The sequence below is a fragment of the Nerophis ophidion genome, linkage group LG04 (assembly GCF_033978795.1).
Source record: "Nerophis ophidion isolate RoL-2023_Sa linkage group LG04, RoL_Noph_v1.0, whole genome shotgun sequence".
Taxonomy (NCBI): Eukaryota; Metazoa; Chordata; class Actinopteri; order Syngnathiformes; family Syngnathidae; genus Nerophis; species Nerophis ophidion.
The window spans coordinates 64,057,053-64,077,389 of NC_084614.1; the positions used below are offsets into that span (position 1 = coordinate 64,057,053).

Below are 20,337 nucleotides of genomic sequence, written 5' to 3' on the forward strand. Positions count from 1 at the left end.
TAGTATTTTGGTGATAGAGATTGTTTTGTTTTTGTGTTATCCTAACTTACTGGCACTTCTTCTAGAGCAGTGATGTCAAATTGGTTTTCATTTTATTTATCTTTCTAGTTATTATGTATTGTTGCATTTGAACAACTGTATTGTTGATAATAGAGGTAAACTATTGGTATTGTTCACAATCAATAGCGCTTTTTCTATTGGTATTTGCATTGCTCCAGTTGTAGTGTAAACATGCTCAATGTCATTTCTTTATTATTATTTATTTCAGTAACTGCTTATTTGCTATCACTTTTACGATCATATTTGTACATATCGTATGTGCTGGTGCTGTTCTATTGTTGTTGTTGTTTTTGTTGTGTTTGCTGTTGTTGTTTTTGTCTCTCTGTCTAATACCCCTCTTATCCCCACAATTTCCCCCTCTGTCTTCCATTTTTTCTCTTTCTATCCCCTTCTGCTCCAGCCCGGCTGCACCAAATGATAATATAAATAAATTTAATAAAGCCAAATTCAAATAAGGCAACAAGAGAAGTATCCTACACTTCTCTTTTGTAAAGTAAATCTGAACAGCCGATATGAGCATCTACATCAACTATATGATTTGCCTCAAAGCTGGACAGGACAAAAAAGGAAAAAAAACTTGTTTTCATTCAGAGCCACATCCCAGTTATGGCTGCTTTAAAGGGGAACTACACTTTTTGGGGAGAAATTTTGCCCTTTGTTCGCATGAAGACGGATGGATTTTTTTTTAATGCATTTTGTATGCATTGTCTGCTTACAATGGAGCCTCTGGGAGCCGTTCAATTCTGCCTATAGAGCGCCTAAGAAATTTCTGATGACATTTAATATTTATGTATTTTGATAATTTTTAAGTATACTTTTTAGTTTGCAATAACTTCAAAAACACATCACAACTTTTGTTTTTTTTCTTTATCACGGATTTCTGCTCACTGCAGACTTCATGGGAGCCAACAAACATCATAAAAACCTTACTTACTGTACAATATCTGCTGTCATTAGGATGTCGACTGCTGGGATGTTCATATATTCCCAATTGGATGAAAAATGTCTCATAATCCTCACAAAGAAACGGAGTGGAGGTGCAGAGGGGGGAACAAGCCCTTTGATTAAATTATCAGCCATCTATTTTTCAGGTGAGAGGCATGATTTATGATCTACAATAAAATTACAGGGAGCAGGAAAGCGAAGAAGCAGCAGACCACTCGATGATGTAAATACGGCTATCAATAGTTTGTCTATTATAATAACAATATCACTAATACATCGTTAAAATTCAAGTGATGAAACGTAAATTGAGTATTGTCGGTGCTTTTTGAATAGTTATTTGTCAAATTTTATGGGTGGGATAGTGTAGCTTCAAATAGCTCCACCGTAAGCGGAAATTTATTTACGAATATTTAATATTTGGAATGCATTCAAAAAAATCCATCCGTCCTCATGCCTTTCATAATAATGGTGAACGATAGGCAAAATTCCAAAAGAAAGTGCAGTTCCCCTTTAGGAAGGCGGCATATAACAGTGAATTATATATATATATATATATATATATGTATATATATATATATATATATATATATATATATAAATTGTTTTGTTGTTAAGTATGCTGTAAAATAAAATGATTTTGCAGGGAAAACTGGCAGAGCAGTCGCTTGGTTATTTTTTCCACATATTACTGTAAATGAAGAAACGGTACCAACCTTTTCTTACCAGAAAAATGTTGTTGACTGACCTGCCAGTTTTATACCATAAAATATGCAGTTGTTTGTACAGTGTACTACAATAAATGGAAATATGGTACCACCCGTTGTTATTCTATAAACTGTACTGCAAGTTATTTTTTTTCTATGAAATCTATTCAAATTTTTTGAGTACACAATTTGATGCATAACTTGCCCCATGCAGCAAGCAGACATTTAAGTTTTGATTTTCATTTGACCAACAATGTTTGGAATGTATGACAATAATGTTGCATTATTAAATAGTATTGAAATTTAAATTGTTTTATTGTACTTTTTTTTCTTGCTGAGAAAACTTTAGCTCAGTGTGCAATATTGGTGTCAAGATAGTATTTTTGGTCTATTATTTATTCATACATAGTGCAATTGTTTAGTGCACAATATGTATATGTATATGTATTATTAATACTCATTATGTTCTACTTTTCTTACTGTGTACAAAAATGTGGACTGCAACCACATAATTTTGTCAATGACTATCCTATCCCGTGTATGTTTTTCTGGCATGTATACTTTTAGTTAGAATATATAAAGTACTTTTTTGACGGGTTTTATTTGTAGGCTTCACTTGCAGTTTAAAATGATGTGGCAAGCCAGATCTTGAGTTTGATGCCTGTGTTCTAGAGTGTGTTTCTCCTTGCCTGTGCCTGTAGAAGTCCCATAAGTCCAGTAATATAATATAGGGAGGGGCGTGTGACCCTGGGTAACATGCTTTATCAGTATCATGCAGTATCATACTTTAAACCCCGCTTTGAAAAGTTGGGCACTACAAAATATGCTCATTGACTTCCCAATTTGTTTTTATATAAGAAAAACATCAGCATGAATTGTGCATTTATTATTGTCGGTTAAAGTGTCTTATATGTTGTGCTGCTAAGTTAATGTTGAATTTATTATTTATTGATAGCATTTTATTTTATGTTGAATTTATTATTTGAGGTGGTGAATTGTCCAGAGTGTACACCACCTTCCGCCCGAATGCAGCTGAGATGGGCTCCAGCGACCCCCCGCGACTCCTAAAGGGACACGCGGTAGGAAATGGATGGATGAATGATACCAATTTATTTTATGTTGAATTTACTATTTAGTGATACCATTTTATTTTATTTTTCAGTATCAAATGGCTTAAGTTGGTCAAAAAATATTTATCAATTCAATTAGGATTTCATTTCAGGCAAATTGATATACTATAAATATTTTCCTCTGTTGTAAGTTCACCTATATTTCTTTATTTTAATGTTATGCAGGGGTATATTTATAACATTTTTATAGAAAAATACTATTTACAGTTGCGCGGGGGGGTTTATTTTATATATTTATTTCTTCCTCGATGGGCTGTAACAAAAAATAATTGAGAAGCACTGAGATTAACATTTTCTGTCAATCACAACATTCTTTACTTTTTTGTTTATTAAAACTTTTGTATATATTATATACAAATATAATATAATAATATAATATATTACTATATACTATAGACTGTATATATAATATGTAAATATTACATATATGTTAAATTTTATTTTGCTACTATGGTACATTTTTAGTCTACTTTATATCTGCATTGTCTTTTCCATCCTTACACTTTCCATCCTTTTTAACTGAGCTACTTTGTGGAACAATTTTTTTTGTGGATCAATAAAATTAGTCTATACCTCAGTCTAATTCTAAGTCGAAACACACAAAAATCAATAATAATGTATTTTCTGAAAACTTTCAAAATTCCCAGTTTGTTCTCATAACATCTTTTATATTTGTTTGTTTTTTTGGGATGGCTATTATTCTCCTTCAAAATATTTTTTTTTTTCCCCAAGCTGTCTCTTTTGCCAAAGAGCACGAAATTAACATTTTGGAGAACTAGATTGCTTAGTTTTTGGGTTTTTTCCCAAGTACAGGTTGTCATCATCAAACATGTCAGTACAGAGTTTTTGCTTTCTTTTTCGATGAAGTAGAGGACTTTTCAAAAACATGTATTCACAAGAGGAAGTAACTCTTTATGGGTTTTGATGATGAAATAAATACACACATCCGCAGGCAAGCACTGTGCCGAAGCAAATCCTCATATACAGACTTAAATCCTCTGAAATAAATATTTTTGTGTGTCTAAAATGGCATTTGATGTCTTGAACAGGCTCACTTGCAACACTTCATGTTTTCATTTCAGATTTATAACAAGATAAAAAGGAGGTTTGACCTTAATGTGTGTATGGGGGTGGGAGTGGGGGGGTGATTGATTTCCTTCCTCTTTGTCTCTGCTGAACAATAAAGTGTTAGGATGAAAGTCCCTTTTTAAAAGTTCACATGGTTGCTGAAACAGTGGAAAAGTTAGACAGAACTTATGTAACTTGAAATAGATTTCATAATTTTTATGGAATTCTACGGACTAATTGTATTGAGTACCCATCGCCAACCATAACTTTTTTCCTAAAAAAAAAAAAAAGCTTTTTCTTTTTCCCTACTTCTGTCACTAAAGTACTCAGACTACAAACCCCGTTTCCATATGAGTTGGGAAATTGTTTTAAATGTAAATATGAACGGAATACAATGATTTGCAAATCCTTTTCAACCCATATTCAATTGAATGCACTACAAAGACAAGATATTTGATGTTCAAACTCATAAACTTTATTTCTTTTTGCAAATAATAATTAAGTTAGAATTTCATGGCTGCAGCACGTGCCAAAGTAGTTGGGAAAGGACATGTACACCACTGTGATACATCACCTTTTCTTTCAACAACACTCAATAAACGTTTGGGAACTAAGGAAACTAATTGTTGAAGCTTTGAAAGTGGAATTCTTTCCCATTCTTGTTTTATGTAGAGCTTCAGTCGTTGAACAGTCCAGGGTCTCCGCTGTCGTAGTTTACGCTTCATAATGCGCCACACATTTTCGATGCGAGACAGGTCTGGACTGCAGGCGGGGCCAGGAAAGTACATGCACTCTTTTTTTACGAAGCCACGCTGTTGTAACACTTGTTTTGCTGAAATAAGCAGGGGCGTCCATGATAACGTTGCTTGGATGACAACTTATGTTGTTTCAAAGCATGTATGGACTTGTCAGCTTTAATGGTTCCTTCACAGATGTGTAAGTTACCCATGTCTTGGGCACTGATACACTCACAGATGCTGGCTTTTGAACTTTGCGCCTATAACAATCCGAATGATTATTTTCCTCTTTGTTCTGGAGTACACCACGTCCTTTGTTTCCAGATATAATTTGAGATGTGGACTCGTCAGACCACAGAACACCTTTCCCCTTTGCATCAGTCCATCTTAGGTGAGCTCGGGCCCACCCAAGCCGGCGGCGTTTCAGGATATTGTTGATAAATGGGTTTGGCTTTGCATAGTAGAGTTTTAACTTGCACTTACAGATGTAGCGACCAACTGTAGTTACTGACAGTGGTTTTATGAAGTGTTCTTGAGCCCATGTGGTGATATCCTTTACAAACGGATGTCGGTTTTTGATGCAGTACAGCCTGAGGGATCAAAAGTCTGTAATATCGGTTACGTGCAGTGATTTCTCCAGATTCTCTGAACTTTTTGATGATTTTACGGACCGTAGATGGTAAAATCCCTAAATTCCTTGCAATAGCTCGTTGAGAAATATTGTTCTAAGACTATTCGACAATTTGCTTACAAAGGGCTGACCCTCACCCCATCCGTGTTTGTGAATTACTTAGCATTTCATATACGCTGCTTTTATACCCAATCATGGCACCCAACTGTTCCCAATTAGCCTGCACACCTGAGGGATGTTCCATATAAGTGTTTGATGACCATTCCTCAACTTTATCAGTATTTATTGCCACCTTTCCCAACTTCTTTGTCACGTGTTGCTGTCATCAAATTGTAAAGTTATTGATCATTTGCAAAAAAAAAAATTGTTTATCAGTTTGAACATTAAATATGTTGTCTTCGTAGCATATTCAACTGAATATGGGTTGAAAATGATTTGCAAATCATTGTATTCCGTTTATATTTACATCTAACACAATTTCCCAACTCAGATGGAAACGGGGGTTGTAACACATTTTTGGGGAATACATTTTTATAGATTCTGTCGATTGTCAAATTAACTAGTAGCAATCCCAAAACATTTTTTTTCCTTCCCTATCTTGCCAAATTGTAAAATAGATGAACAGCACTGATACATTTGTGTATTGCTTAAAAGAAAACTGGTTTTGAATGTGAGTGTGAATGTCGTCTGTCTATCTGTGTTGACCCTGGGATGTTGTGACTTGTCCGGGGTGTACTCCACCTTCCGCCCGAATGCAGCTGGGATAGACTCCAGCAACCCCCTGTGACCCCAAGAGGGGCAAGTGGTAGAAAAAGGTATGGATGGATGGTGATGTATTCTATTGTAACTGTATGCATGTTCAGAATAAACTTAAAAACAACAACAAATAAATACTTACACATTAAATTACACTTATGGTAAATGTCGGTAAAATGTTTTTCCTTTCTCTTTTTAGGCAGTTACTTGCGTTTTCAAAAAAACATGTAGTTTTAAGGGGAAGTGACTCCTGGGGGCTGTTGATGGCACAATACACACACACACTTGCACACACTGTGCAGTATATCAAAGCTACCATTTGCTTCTCACCTCACTTGGTCTCCATCGTTCTATTTGCGAGTCATTGTCCAGTCAACATGGAGGAACTGTACGTCCGACACGTGAAGCTGCTCGGCTTTGAGAAACGCTTTTACCCCAGTCAACACTACGTAAGGCTTCAAACACGTCAATGTGTAGCATCTTGATGAATCTTGCACTTTTTTTCTTTGTTAAAAAGGGCTTGCTTAATTTAGGTGTACATGCTGATGGTGAAGTGGAACGACCTCTCGGAGAAACTCATCTACAGGACATATCCTGAAATCCACACTTTCCATGTGAGTTTATTTGTCCTTTACAATGAAACGGCAGGGCTCTACGGCGGGGGTCTCATACTCATTTAAACCTTGGGGTCGCAGGTGGTAGAAATGTGGGTGGAGCTGGGCCACTTCCAGTACTCACTTCAGAATCCTGTTTTAATCAAGTTAGAAAATGTGTTAACTACCTATACTAACAATGTTAATGAGTCAGTGACCCTGCACTTCGGCAGACTTGAGTAAATGTAATTATACAATTTTGCATAATAATACATATCATCATTCTGTTGGGTTAACCAGGGCCTTTTAGCTTGCTTTAAGTCAGGGGTGTCAAACTAATTTTAGATCAAGGGCCACATGGACAAAAAATCTACTCCCAAGTGGGCTGGACTAGGAAAATCACGTCGCGATAACTTAAAAATAAAGACATCTTCAGATTATTTTCTTTGTTTAAAAACAGAACAAGCGCATTCTGAAAACGTACAAATCATAATGTTGTTGGGTTTTTTTTATGCTATGTTGCCGTCAATAGTATTTTATCTTTGTTTGTCGTTAATTATACTTTCTGAATAAATTATGTGATGATGTTCACCAGTCAACTCCATCCATCCATCCATCCATTTTCTTCCGCTTATCCGAGGTCGGGTCGCGGGGGCAGCAGCTTAAGCAGGGAAGCCCAGACTACCCTCTCCCCAGCCACTTCGTCTAGCTCATTGGGGTTAATTTTAAATCTATCAAGATTAAAAAATAATATCAAAATCAAATTACAGGATGTTATTTATGTAGTTCGCTCATTTTCCTCGACTGGTGCACTGACATTTGGCTTTTTTTTTTTTTTACATATGTAGCATCATCAACAACAGGGGTCACCAACCTTTTTGAAATCAAGAGCTACTTCTTGGGTACCGATTAATGCGAAGGGCTACCAGTTTGATACACACTTAAATAAATTGCCAGAAATAGCCAATTTGTACAATTTACCTTTAATAAATAATTCTATATATATAAAAAAAAATGGGTATTTCTGTCTGTCATTTCGTCATACATTTTTTTTCCTTTTACGGAAGGTTTTTTCCAGGGAATAAATGATGAAAAAAATACTTAATTGAACTTTTTAAAAGAGGAGAAAACACGAAAAAAATTAAAATTAAATTTTGAAACATAGTTTATCTTCAATTTCGACTCTTTAAAATTCAACCGAAAAAATAAAGAGAAAAACTAGCTAATTCGAATCTTTTTGAAAAAATTAAAAAATGAATTTATGGAACATAATAAGTAATTTTTCCTGATTAAGTTTAATTTTATAATTTTGATGACATGTTCTGAATAGGTTAAAATCCAATCTGAACTTTGTTATAATATATAACACATTGGACCATTTCTAATAAAGACAAATCATTATTTCTTCTAGATTTTCCAGAGCAAACATTTTAAATGAAATTCAAAAGACTTTGAAATGAGATTTAAATTTGATTCTACAGATTTTCTAGATTTGCCAGAATTTTTTAAAATTTAATTTTAATCAAAATAAGTTTGAAGAAATATTTCACAAATATTCTTCGTCAAAAAAACAGAAGCTAAAATGAAGAATTAAATTAAAATGTATTTATTATTCTTTACAAAAAAAAAATACTTGAACATTGATTTAAATTGTGAGGAAAGAAGAGGAAGGAATTTAAAAGGTAAAAAGGTATATGTGTTTAAAAATCCTAAAATCATTTTTAAGGTTGTATTTTTTTTTCTAAAATTGTCTTTCTGAAAGTTATAAGAAGCAAAGTAAAAAAATAAATGAATTTATTCAAACAAGTGAAGACCAAGTCTTTAAAATATTTTCTTGGATTTTCAAATTCTATTTGACTTTTTTCTCTCTTAGAATTAAAAATGTCAAGCAAGACGAGACTAGCTTGCTAGTAAATAAATAAAATTTAAAAAATTGAGGCAGCTCACTGGTAAGTGCTGCTATTTGAGCTATTTTTAGAACAGGCCAGTGGGCTACTCATCTGGTCCTTACGGGCTACCTGGTGCCTGCGGGCCCGTGTTGGTGAACCCTGATCTACAACAATAAAAATAATTGCTATTGCGACATCTAGTGGACACATTAAAAACAGCAGTTTCTTTCATTCAAAAATTTCCGCTTATATTCATACTTAGGAAACTCATAACGTTGGCCTTGAAAAAAATCTGTTAGCAGGCCGGAACAGGCCCACGGGCCGTACGTTTGGCAACCTCGTTTTGAGTGAATTGTTTTCTGATTGTACAATTGTTAGCCTTCAAGAAACTCATAGAGCAATTTTATACGGATTGAAAATGTCAGAAGGTCATTACTCAACATAACTGTGTGACTCACAGTGTGATAAAAGAAATAACGCCATATGCATCACGCGGCACATAAACATGCAACAACACAGTCATGGGCTATTACATTAACTTTAAAAGAATACAACAAAACATAAAAAGGTACCGAAAAGCATGTTAGGAGCTGTTAGTATTCCTGTTGCTATCAGGGCTTTGCCGCACAGTTAAAATGTCATTATGTAGGGCAGTGGTTCTCAAATGGGGGTACGCATACCCCTGGGGGTACTTGAAGGTAGGCCAAGGGGTATGTGATATATTTTTTTAATATTCTAAAAATAGCAACAATTCAAAAATCGTTTATACATATATTTATTGAATAATACTTCAAAAAACATGAATGTAAGTTAGTAAACTTTGAAAAGAAATGCAACAATGCAATATTCAGTGTTGACAGCTAGATTTTTTGTAGACGTATTCCATAAATACTGATGTTAAAGATTTCTTTTTTTGTGAAGAAATGTTTAGAATTAAGTTCATGAATCCAGATGGATGTCTGTTACAATCGCCAAAGAGGGCACTTTAAGTTGATGATTACTTCTATGTGTAGAAATCTTTATTTATAATTGAATCACTTGTTTATTTTTCAACACGTTTTTAGTTATTTTTATATCTTTTTTTTCCAAATAGTTCAATAAAGACCACTAAAAATGAGCAATATTTTGCATTGTTATACAATTTAATAAATCAGAAACTGATGACATAGTGCTGTATTTTACTTCTTTATCTCTTTTTTTCAACCAAAAATGCTTTGCTCTTATTAGGGGGTACTTGAATTAAAAAAAATGTTCACAGGGGATACATCACTGAAAAAAGGTTGAGAACCACTAATGTAGGGGACTGCAAATGACCGGCAGGGCTGCAAGTTTGAGACCCCTGTCTTAAACAAACAAGACAATACAGTCAGTGTAAGTCAAAGTAAATGTCTTATATACAGTTTATGTTCACAGAAATCCCTTAAAGAGATGTTTCCTATTGAATCTGGACTAATAGAGAAGAAAGATCGCATCATTCCTTCACTGCCAGGTAAGGGTGAATCAACACATTCCTATATGCTTAGAAGATCTATAAGGGCATTTTGTTCCATTTGTTTTTTTGTTTTGCCAGCCAAATTTACCCGAGTATATTAATGTACATTTTAAAACTGCCACCTCCTTTCCTTAAATCACCCTAAAACAAAAATACTGACATGTTTCTTCCTAATGACAAAAAAGTCACATCAAAATTGAAACTTTCAATACTACATTTACTTACATTAGATTAAGGCAATCAATCAATCAATCAATCAATCAATCAAAGTTTATTTTTATAGTCCAAAATCATGAGTGTTTCAAAGGGCTGCACAAGCCAAAACGACATCCTCGGCTCAGATCCCACATCAGGACAAGAACAAATTCAACCTAATGGGATGACAATGAGAAACCTTGGAGGGGACTGCAGATGTGGGACATTATGTTCCATTATGTGCCATTAAAAAGAGTAAAATTTTATTTTTTTGAGACACCCTTTTTATCACGCTGCAGTGAGGTTACTTCAGGAAGCATCTGCAGGTCAAACATTTGACTTCTCGTTTTTTTCTGTGTCTTTTCTGAGGCAATCAAGCTGTAGGGGGAAACCCAACCAAAATTTGTAAAGCGGAATATTGCAATGCTTCCTCTTTTCACGGGTAATAATGTGAATTGACAATCTGTGTGTGTGTGTGTGTGTGTGTGTGTGTGTGTGTGTGTGTGTGTGTGTGTGTGTGTGTGTGTGTGTGTGTGTGTGTGTGTGTGTGTGTGTGTGTGTGTGTGTGTGTACACAGCACCGCGGTGGGTGGAGAGTCAAAGGTCACGGGAAAACAAGCAGAGCACCTTGGCCGAATACTGCCAGTCTCTGGTGAACCTGCCACCACACATTTCGCGCTGCGCACACCTCAACATCTTCTTCAAAGTTCGACGAGAGGATGAAAACCCATCTGCTCCAAACACGTCAGTATAGAAAACCATAAACCCTGGCCATTGTTTTGTGTTGGAATAAAATAGTAAAAAAAACATATATATTTGTTATAAATCTACGTTGTAGTTATCAGGGTCAACAACATTTAATTTGCACATGAAACAAAGGGAGAGTGATCATTATTTCCTTTTTCAGAGTGAAAAAAAGTGAAACCTTTGTGGAGAACAAAGTCAATATTTCTGGTAAGTTGTTAAACAAACTGGTCATTGCTGAATTGTTACAATTTGTTTATGGCCACCTTGATGTTCACATATTACAAATAAAGGGCTTCATTTGCACTGATTAAAAGACATCGCCTTTGGAACAATTTCCTAATTTATCCATAGATCTTATAGTAATAATCATTATTTAAGATCAGTTTATTATCTTATCCCCTTTTAGAGATATCCAGTCCCATCATCCTGGACACGTACAGAGTGATTGCAGACTTCATCAAGACATCCAAACACGAGCTCAACCTCCACTCTGGAGATTTGGTAGAGATTGTGGAGAAAAAACAGAATGGTGAGAAATCAACAACAAACTTGTCCTTACTTCTAACTTAAAGCTATTGTAATGTAACATAGCAGAGCACAAAACAGCAACTGGAAAATACGTTTGGATAAAAAAATGAACCATCTTCAACCAACAAGAAGGCCACCTTCTCACTGCAGGTTTGGGCGTCCAATTTGGATTTTTTTTGTCAAATACGATATTTTTAGTGGTCCTTCACATTACAAATATAATGCGATTTGTAATGTGAATGCAGTCTGACCCGCATGCTGACATGATGTCATGACGTCGCAAGTACGACAGTGTTTACCGAAGTAAACATGGTTTCCACTCTCGTTGATCTCAGTATCAGCGCATTTGTGGCAATTTTAATCAAAGTCAACATTTTCTGAACCAAATTATTGCACTTAGAACAGTGTATCTTTACCCTGTTGGAGGTACCGAACCCCACCAGTTTCATATGTGCATTCACCGAACCCTTGTTTAGTGAAAAATACAATGTTTTTTTTTAATTCAAATTCAAGACAAAGTTTGATGTTTTTGGTAACACTTTAGTATGGGGAACATATTCTAAGTCACTGGTTCTCAACCTTTTTTCAGTGAAAAAAAGTGATTAATTTTTTTAATTCAAGTACTCCCTAATCAGAGCAAAGCATTTTTGGTTGAAAAAAAAAAACAGATTAAGAAGTAAAATACAGCACTATGTCATCAGTTTCTGATTTATTAAATTGTATAACAGTGCAAAATATTGCTCATTTGTAGTTGTCTTTCTTGAACTATTTGGAAAAATATATATAAAAATAACTAAAAATTTGTTGAAAAATAAAAATAAATAAAGTGATTCAATTATAAATAAAGATTTCTACACATAGAAGTAATCATCAACTTAAAGGGCCCTCTTGCAATAGAGATCCATCTGGATTCATGAACTTAATTCTAAACATTTCTTCACAAAAAAATAAATCTTTAACATCAATATTTATGGAACATGTCCACAAAAAATCTGGCTGTTAACACTGAATATTGCATTGTTGCATTTCTTTTCACAGTTTATGAACTTACATTCATATTTTGTTGAAGTATTATTCAATAAATATATTTATAAAGGATTTTTGAATTGTTGCTATTTTTAGAATATTCAAAAAAAGTCTAACCTACCCTTTGGCATACCATCAAGTACCCCCAGGGATACGCGTACCCCCATTTGAGAACCACTGTTCTAAGTAACAAAGACTTAATTTAGAGTTATTTGGACACTAGGGGAACATATTCTATGTGATAAAGACTTAATTTAGAGTTATTTGTTTATAGTTAGGGTCAGGGTTAGAGGGTTAGGGTAATAATAAGGCCATGCCGAATAAGGCATTAATAAGTACTTAATGACTGGTTAAGAGCCACAATTTTACTAATTTGCATGGTAATAAGCACCTCTAATAAGGGTGAATATGTTCCCCATACTAAAGTGTTACAATGGGTTTTTTTACTGGTGCACAAAATGAACCGTGCATGAACATCACCTTGTTCAAACAACAAAACCAACACAGTGCATAAACTCGCAACAAATTACACACCTGCAAATCAGTCAACTGTTGCCGTGTCCGTAATACGCCGATAAGGAGAAGTTTGTATTTACACGATGAGTCGGGTGTGTTTTGACCTCCGCCGAACCCCTGAGGCCGACTCACTGAACCCCTGGTTAAAAACCACTGGCTTAGAAGATTAGAATGGAAGAGGACAAGTATTTTGGCTCCGACAGTCTTACAGAATATTTTTCTTCGAAGAGCGTGTCTGTGGGTGAACAGTCGGAGACAGGAGTGGCGGAACTTTAATATGAGTTCCTAAAACATGTTATCACCTGTTTTCTGCCCAGTAATCAACTATTTATTTTGGTGAAAAATTATAACACTATCACTTTTTGATGACGTTCTGGTCAGATGAAAGCGACTTGAGTGCAGAAGCATTCACACATGAAAAAGGTATAGCTGTGGCCGCAGAACTATTCGATGTTGTGCCCACTAGGGTGACGACAACGGACGTGAACCATCTTTTAAAGACTCGCCCACAGTAGCGCTGACAACGCAAGGGTGGACACCTGATTTGTAATGTGATACAAGATGGCTAATGCAATGCACCATTGGTTGTTGTTATTTCTGTCGTTGAATCTATTGCTTTTTCGGCTACTTATATAAAACCCTAACCAAAACCCAGTGGTGTACCGTCAGGGCCAGCAAGGCCTTCTCTGCTGGCCTAACATAACCAGAAATCTTAATTAAAAATGAAATTATTATTTTATTTACTTTCCCTAAATATCTAAAAGTATCCGTATTCTCTTCATGTCGTATTACGCTCGTTCCAGTGCTGTTGTTTTTAGTTTTAGTTTGTATCCAATCAGAATTCAGCTAGCTTATGTTGCCATGCTGTACGAAATCTGCCAGAAGCCTTCAGAATCAACAATGCGGGCGTCCGTGCACTGTATCATCATCGGCGGTCACTCGAAGGAGTATAACGATCCTCCTGGTAGGGGTGTATCCCTTTATGGAGGATGCTTGTGCGTGACTTTGTTTAGCATGGGGAGACTTGGTGCACATACAGTCACCACACGATCCTTGACAGAATCAGGTCAGGGTCCAGTGGCTTGGAGTCCAAGGCCACTGGGGACCCTTTTTTGCTGCAGCCTTTCTTCCGCCATTGCAGCCATTGTGGTAGTTCTTAAATCTACCGTCTTCCGCCTGATCCGCCGTTGAGGCGCACTGTAAGCAATCGGGGACATACAGTGGTAGACAGTTGTGATAGCCAATCAGATTACAAGTTGTTGTCAATAAGGCCTTCCAGAAGGTCTCACGTGAATGTGACAGTTACGCACCCTGTGATTGGATACTCACCGGGACCGTTATCGGATGAATTGGAGTATACATTGAGTTGATAGACAGTTGCGGTAGCCAATCAGATCACAAGTTGTTGACAGTAGCCTCTCTATATGTTAATGAGACTGTGATTGGATACTCACTTGCCATTCCAAAGTGAGTAACCATTAACAAGTTTAGATTTAGCAGGAAGCAGGAAGTGTTGCGCCGTAGCCAGACCGGTATAGCAGAGAGGGAGAACAAAACCTTGATTTGATGGCAGATATACAGTGGGGCAAAAAAGTATTTAGTCAGCCACCGATTGTGCAAGTTCTCCTACTTAAAATGATGACAGATGTCTGTAATTTTCATCATAGGCACACTTCAACTGTAAGAGACAGAATGTGAAAAAAAATCCAGGAATTCACATTGTAGGAATTTTAAATAATTTATTCGTAAATTATGGTAGAAAATAAGTATTTGGTCAACCATTCGAAGCTCTCACTGATGGAAGGAGGTTTTGGCTCAAAATCTAACGATACATGACCCCATTAATTATTTCCTTAACACGGATCAATCGTCCTGTCCCCTTGGCAGAAAAACAGCCCCAAAGCATGATGTTTCCACCCCCATGCTTCACAGTAGGTGTGGTGTTCTTGGGATGCAACTCAGTATTCTTCTTCCTCCAAACACGACAAGTTGAGTTTATGCCAAAATGGATACATGGATGATACAGCAGAGGATTGGGAGAATGTCATGTGGTCAGATGAAATCAAAATAGAACTTTTTGGTATAAACTCAACTCGTCGTGTTTGGAGGAAGAAGAATACTGAGTTGCATCCCAAGAACACCAAACCTACTGTGAAGCATGGGGGTGGAAACATCATTCTTTGGGGCTGTTTTTCTGCTAAGGGGACAGGACGACTGATCCGTATTAAGGAAAGAATGAATGGGGCCATGTATCGTGAGATTTTGTGCAAAAACCTCCTTCCATCAGTGAGAGGTTTGGATGGTTGACCAAATACATATTTTCCACCATAATTTACAAATAAATTCTTTAAAATTCTTAAAATGTTAATTCCTGGATTTTCTTTCACATTCTGTCTCTCACAGTTGAAGTGTACCTATGATGGAAATTACAGACCTATTTCATCATTTTAAGTGGGAGAACTTGCACAATCGGTGGCTGGCTAAATACTTTTTTGCCCCACTGTACTGGTATATTTGCAAGGCCATTTTCAAGAAGGATATTTAAAGAGAAACTACATTTTGTGAGACGATGTCAGCCAACCCCGGAAGCAAGCTCAGCTGTTCTGGCGATTAAATGCTCGCCATTGCCACTCGAATAAGCCGACAACTAGGGGTATTGCTGGCTTATACTCATACGGTGTCGAATAGGTCGTACTGATATTAATTTTTTTCACGTTTAATATGTTTTTTGCCATTTTAATTTTGACAGTACCACATAAGATATGTTTTAATTGCTGATGTGTTTTAATTGATTTTTAAATGCGCCAGAAAATAACCTGTTTTGTATACCGTTGCTGTAATTCAATGCCCAGTAGGGCGTAAATGTGTTCCTGTATAGTATTTCTCGAGCAATGATCATGTGGTGACATCAGTTATGGTATTTTGAGAGGTAATCTTTGAAGTCGTACGTTAACTGAAGGCAGAGGTGGGAAACGCACGGCCTGCCACTGCCAAAACCTAACCTAATCCTAACGTTTTTTCTGTGTTCCGTGTTAAGCATCGTATCTGCAGCTTCACTTTTGTTTAAGACACGCTTCACGTCCGTTGTCGTCCTCCCTAAAGGCCGCAGCTTTATATACTTGTCCCATTGGGGACTAGAGATGTGACGTTCGCGAACGAGTTTTAGTCCTTTGATGGCTCTTTCAAATGAACGATGATAACCGATGCGCAGTTTTAATTTGTTTGTTTGAGAGCCGTTCCTAATGCAAGGCCACGCTGCCCTCTCAGAATCAGAATTAAAAGCTTATTTGGCTTTATTTGTAATAAGAGTAAAGCCATCACCGAGTTAGAGTCGTCCCAGTAGGCAGGCAGTTAACTTAGGGGAGGAGCTTAATAAGCACCTAAACCTACCGCTGTATTTGGAACCCGAAGGGGACAAGCGGTACAAAAGGATGGATGGGTGGATATCAGCAAGTGGAAAAGAAAAGAAAATTAACCAAAGTCAAAGGAAACGTTGCATTTGGATGCACTTCTGGGTAATCCGCGGGGATGATGACACACAAGGTAAAGCGCTACATAGGGACGTCACTATCAAAGAATGGGGAAATGGCACCATCTTGTGGAATGTTTAAAACTATTTAGAAAAAAGCCTTCAAAATAATTCTCAGCTATAGTGAAAATATTGGTTTAATGTATTCCATCCATCCATCCATTTTCTACCGCTTATTCCCCTTTGGGGTCGCGGGGGGCGCTGGTGCCTATCTCAGCTACAATTGGGCGGAAGGCGGCATACACTCTGGACAACTCGCCACTTCATCGATGGGGCCAACACAGATACACAGACAACATTCAGACTCACATTCACACCCTCCATCCATTTCCTGCCGCTTATTCCCTTTTGGGGTCGCGGGGGTTCGCAGCCGAGTGTGAAGCGACCGGAATGAGAATCAGCACCTCCAAGTCCGAGTCCATGGTTCTCGCCCGGAAAAGGGTGGAGGGCCATCTCCGGGTTGGGGAGGAGACCCTGCCCCAAGTGGAGGAGTTCAAGTACCTAGGAGTCTTGTTCATGAGTGAGGGAAGAGTGGATCGTGAGATCAACAGGCGGATCGGTGCGGCGTCTTCAGTAATGCGAACGTTGTACCGGTCCGTTGTGGTGAAGAAGGAGCTGAGCCGGAAGGCAAAGCTCTCAATTTACCGGTCGATCTACGTTCCCATCCTCACCTATGGTCATGAGCTTTGGGTCATGACCGAAAGGATAAGATCACGGGTACAAGCGGCCGAAATGAGTTTCCTCCGCCGTGTGGCGGGGCTCTCCCTTAGAGATAGGGTGAGAAGCTCTGCCATCCGGGAGGAACTCAAAGTAAAGCCGCTGCTCCTTCACATCGAGAGGAGCCAGATGAGGTGGTTCGGGCATCTGGTCAGGATGCCACCCGAACGCCTCCCTAGGGAGGTGTTTAGGGCACGTCCAACCGGTAGGAGGCCACGGGGAAGACCCAGGACACGTTGGGAAGACTATGTCTCCCGGCTGGCCTGGGAACGCCTCGGGATCCCCCGGGAAGAGCTAGACGAAGTGGCTGGGGAGAGGGAAGTCTGGGTTTCCCTGCTTAGGCTGTTGCCCCCGCGACCCGACCTCGGATAAGCGGAAGATGATGATGGATGGATGGGGCCGCTGGTGCCTATCTCAGCTACAATTTGGCAGAAGGCAGCGTACACCCTGGACAAGTCGCCACCTCATCGCAGGGCCAACACAGATAGACAGACAACATTCACACACTAGTGCCAATTTAGTTTTGTCAATCAACCTATCCCCAGGCGCATGTCTTTGGAAGTGGGAGGAAGCCGGAGTACCCGGAGGGAACCCACGCATTTACGAGGAGAACATGCAAACTCCACACAGAAAGATCCCAGCCTGGGATTGAACCCTGACTACTCAGGACCTTCGTATTGTGAGGCAGACGCACTAACCCCTCTGCCTTAATGTATTCATTTTGATTTTTAGACCAAACTTTAATCTTAATACTGCCACAAGTGATCGTTTTATTGAGGAAAACAAATGGATGGATGGATGGATGGATGGATGGATGGATAGATAGATAGATAGATAGATAGATAGATAGATAGATAGATAGATAGATAGATAGATAGATAGATAGATAGATAGATAGATAGATAGATAGTACTTTATTGATTCCTTCAGGAGAGTTCCCTCAGGAAAATTAAAATTCCAGCATCAGTGTACAGAATTAAGATCAAATCTAAAAAGTAAATAATGGGTAAAATATTACAATAAGAATAGAAAATAAAGAGCAACAATGGGAATCAAAATATAATAGTAAAATAAGAATATAACAAGAGAAACTAGGCAGTAGTGACCATGTTTTGAAAAGTATTGCACTGTTATTGTTTTGCATCCCCTGTCATCATAGTACCCCTGACCCCTCCCCAGAGAGGAGTTGTACAGTCTAATGGCATGTGGGACAAAAGAGTTGCTTAAATACATTTAAATAATATGTAGAAACGAGACCGTCTTTTAAATGACAATTTTAAAGGAGCCGCTCAAGATCTGGCTCCATTTAAAGAGCCATAAAACCCATCTCCCCGTGATGAGGTGGCCACTTGTCCAGGGTGTACCCTGCCTTTCGTCCAAATGCAGCAGGGATAGGCTCCAGCAACCCCGCGACCCCGACAGGGACAAGCGGTATAAAATGGACAGATGGATGGAAATCCCATCTCTATTGAGGACACATCTCATACTATATATATCCGATTTATTTGCACATACAAAAGAGGTGCCTATCTCAGCTGACCCCCACTATTTATAGTCGTAATGGAGAGTGGGGGTGGTGCCTGAAATGTTTTCTTCTTCCTGGGGATGTAATAGAAATAATTAAGAATCACTGGCATAGCATTGAATAGCAGAGCTTATCATAAAATAGTAGCACATAGTGTAGCATAACATTCCCATAGAATAGTATGTTATAATGTGGCATAGGATAGAATAACATAGCAGAGTATAGCATAGCGTTGCATAAAATGGTAGCACTTAGTGTCGCATAATATTACATACCATAGCATTACATAATATATTATAGTATAACATAGGATACCATAACATAATATAGCATACACTGAAAAAAATTTGGAGTGCCATTTACTTAAAAAAAGCTAGGTAACAATTTCCACACAGAAATTCTTTGTAACTTTTACTCGGGAAATAGTCAAGTAAAGTTTACTTGCCAGCAATAATTAGTTTTTAGTAAAAAAACTCAAGTAAACATCACTAGAGATTTTCTTTCTTAGAGACAAAATTTACTCACTCTTTGATAGTAAATTTTACTTAAAACTACCTTTGTATCTACTTACAAAACCCTTAAAAAAATGCTTGATTTTCAGGACAATTTAACTAGTTTTTCTTTACTTTATTCGGGGCAATATTTAAGTAATATTTACATAATATCTAAGCTCCCACCTACACCACTTTAACATGGCCTACTGTTAATTAAATACAATTTTATCTTAACACATCTCCTACAAATATGAAATAACACACTTTCAAACAAGAGCACTTTTATTACATTTTCCAGCAGCATTACCAGACAAAACTTTATAAAACAGTTATTTTTTGTTTTAGAACATTCACAATAATGCGAACAATTACAGGTAAAAGACCCGATAAAATCTCCTGAATTGTAACTTTTAAGCACAACAGCAAAATCTTTCAACAAGTTACATTGACATGTACCGCTTCCACACACCAAAGAACAGCTATATGCTAAAACAGCATATGTACACTGTGGAAACACTCACAATAGAAGTTTATTTCGCAAAGACCGTACCTTGGGCGACATTTTCAAAACATCCAGCTCTAGAAACAGCTTCTGAAACTCTTCAAATGTATATTTCAGTTTCAGTGGGTAACTCAAGTTCATGGCATAGATTAAGCCCATGAGCAGAAGGCAACCCTTTGCCACGGTTTTGCAGTCATCCAGAACCTCTTTTCCTTCGACGATGACTGACACATGGGCAGGATTGTGGCCTTCCTGTGCTGCATTTCCACTGATGACGAGGATCTTGAGGACATGATGAACTGAGGCACCTACATCCTGTGAATAACACATGATTCTGTGCTCAGGAGTCAATATTATACACAGCCAGTTCATATAACCTACACATACAGAGACCACGAACGGCATTGGTTAAGTGCTGGGGAAGTATTTAGGTAACTATTGATTTTATTTTATTAATCTTTGTCTGGGTTAAACCAGGTTTGCACTTTCATTTGTCAGTGTACACTTCAGTCACTGAGGCAACCATCACTTTTTTCAACAAGATTGTCTAAAAA

At 37.4% G+C, this 20,337-nt stretch overlaps 1 protein-coding gene across 2 annotated transcripts in view; it reads left to right on the forward strand.

Moving 5' to 3' along the window:
* The first annotated feature begins 6,322 nt into the window (after positions 1-6,322).
* ncf1 (neutrophil cytosolic factor 1) overlaps positions 6,323-20,337 on the forward strand; it is a 21,682-nt gene continuing 7,667 nt past the window's right edge. For both annotated transcript variants that reach the window (XM_061898776.1, XM_061898777.1), the window contains exons 1-6: positions 6,323-6,480; positions 6,565-6,645; positions 9,927-10,002; positions 10,778-10,943; positions 11,107-11,153; positions 11,353-11,475. In XM_061898776.1, coding sequence (XP_061754760.1) covers positions 6,409-6,480; positions 6,565-6,645; positions 9,927-10,002; positions 10,778-10,943; positions 11,107-11,153; positions 11,353-11,475 — 565 coding nt within the window. In that variant the 5' untranslated portion in view covers positions 6,323-6,408. The remainder of the gene's footprint in view (positions 6,481-6,564; positions 6,646-9,926; positions 10,003-10,777; positions 10,944-11,106; positions 11,154-11,352; positions 11,476-20,337) is intronic.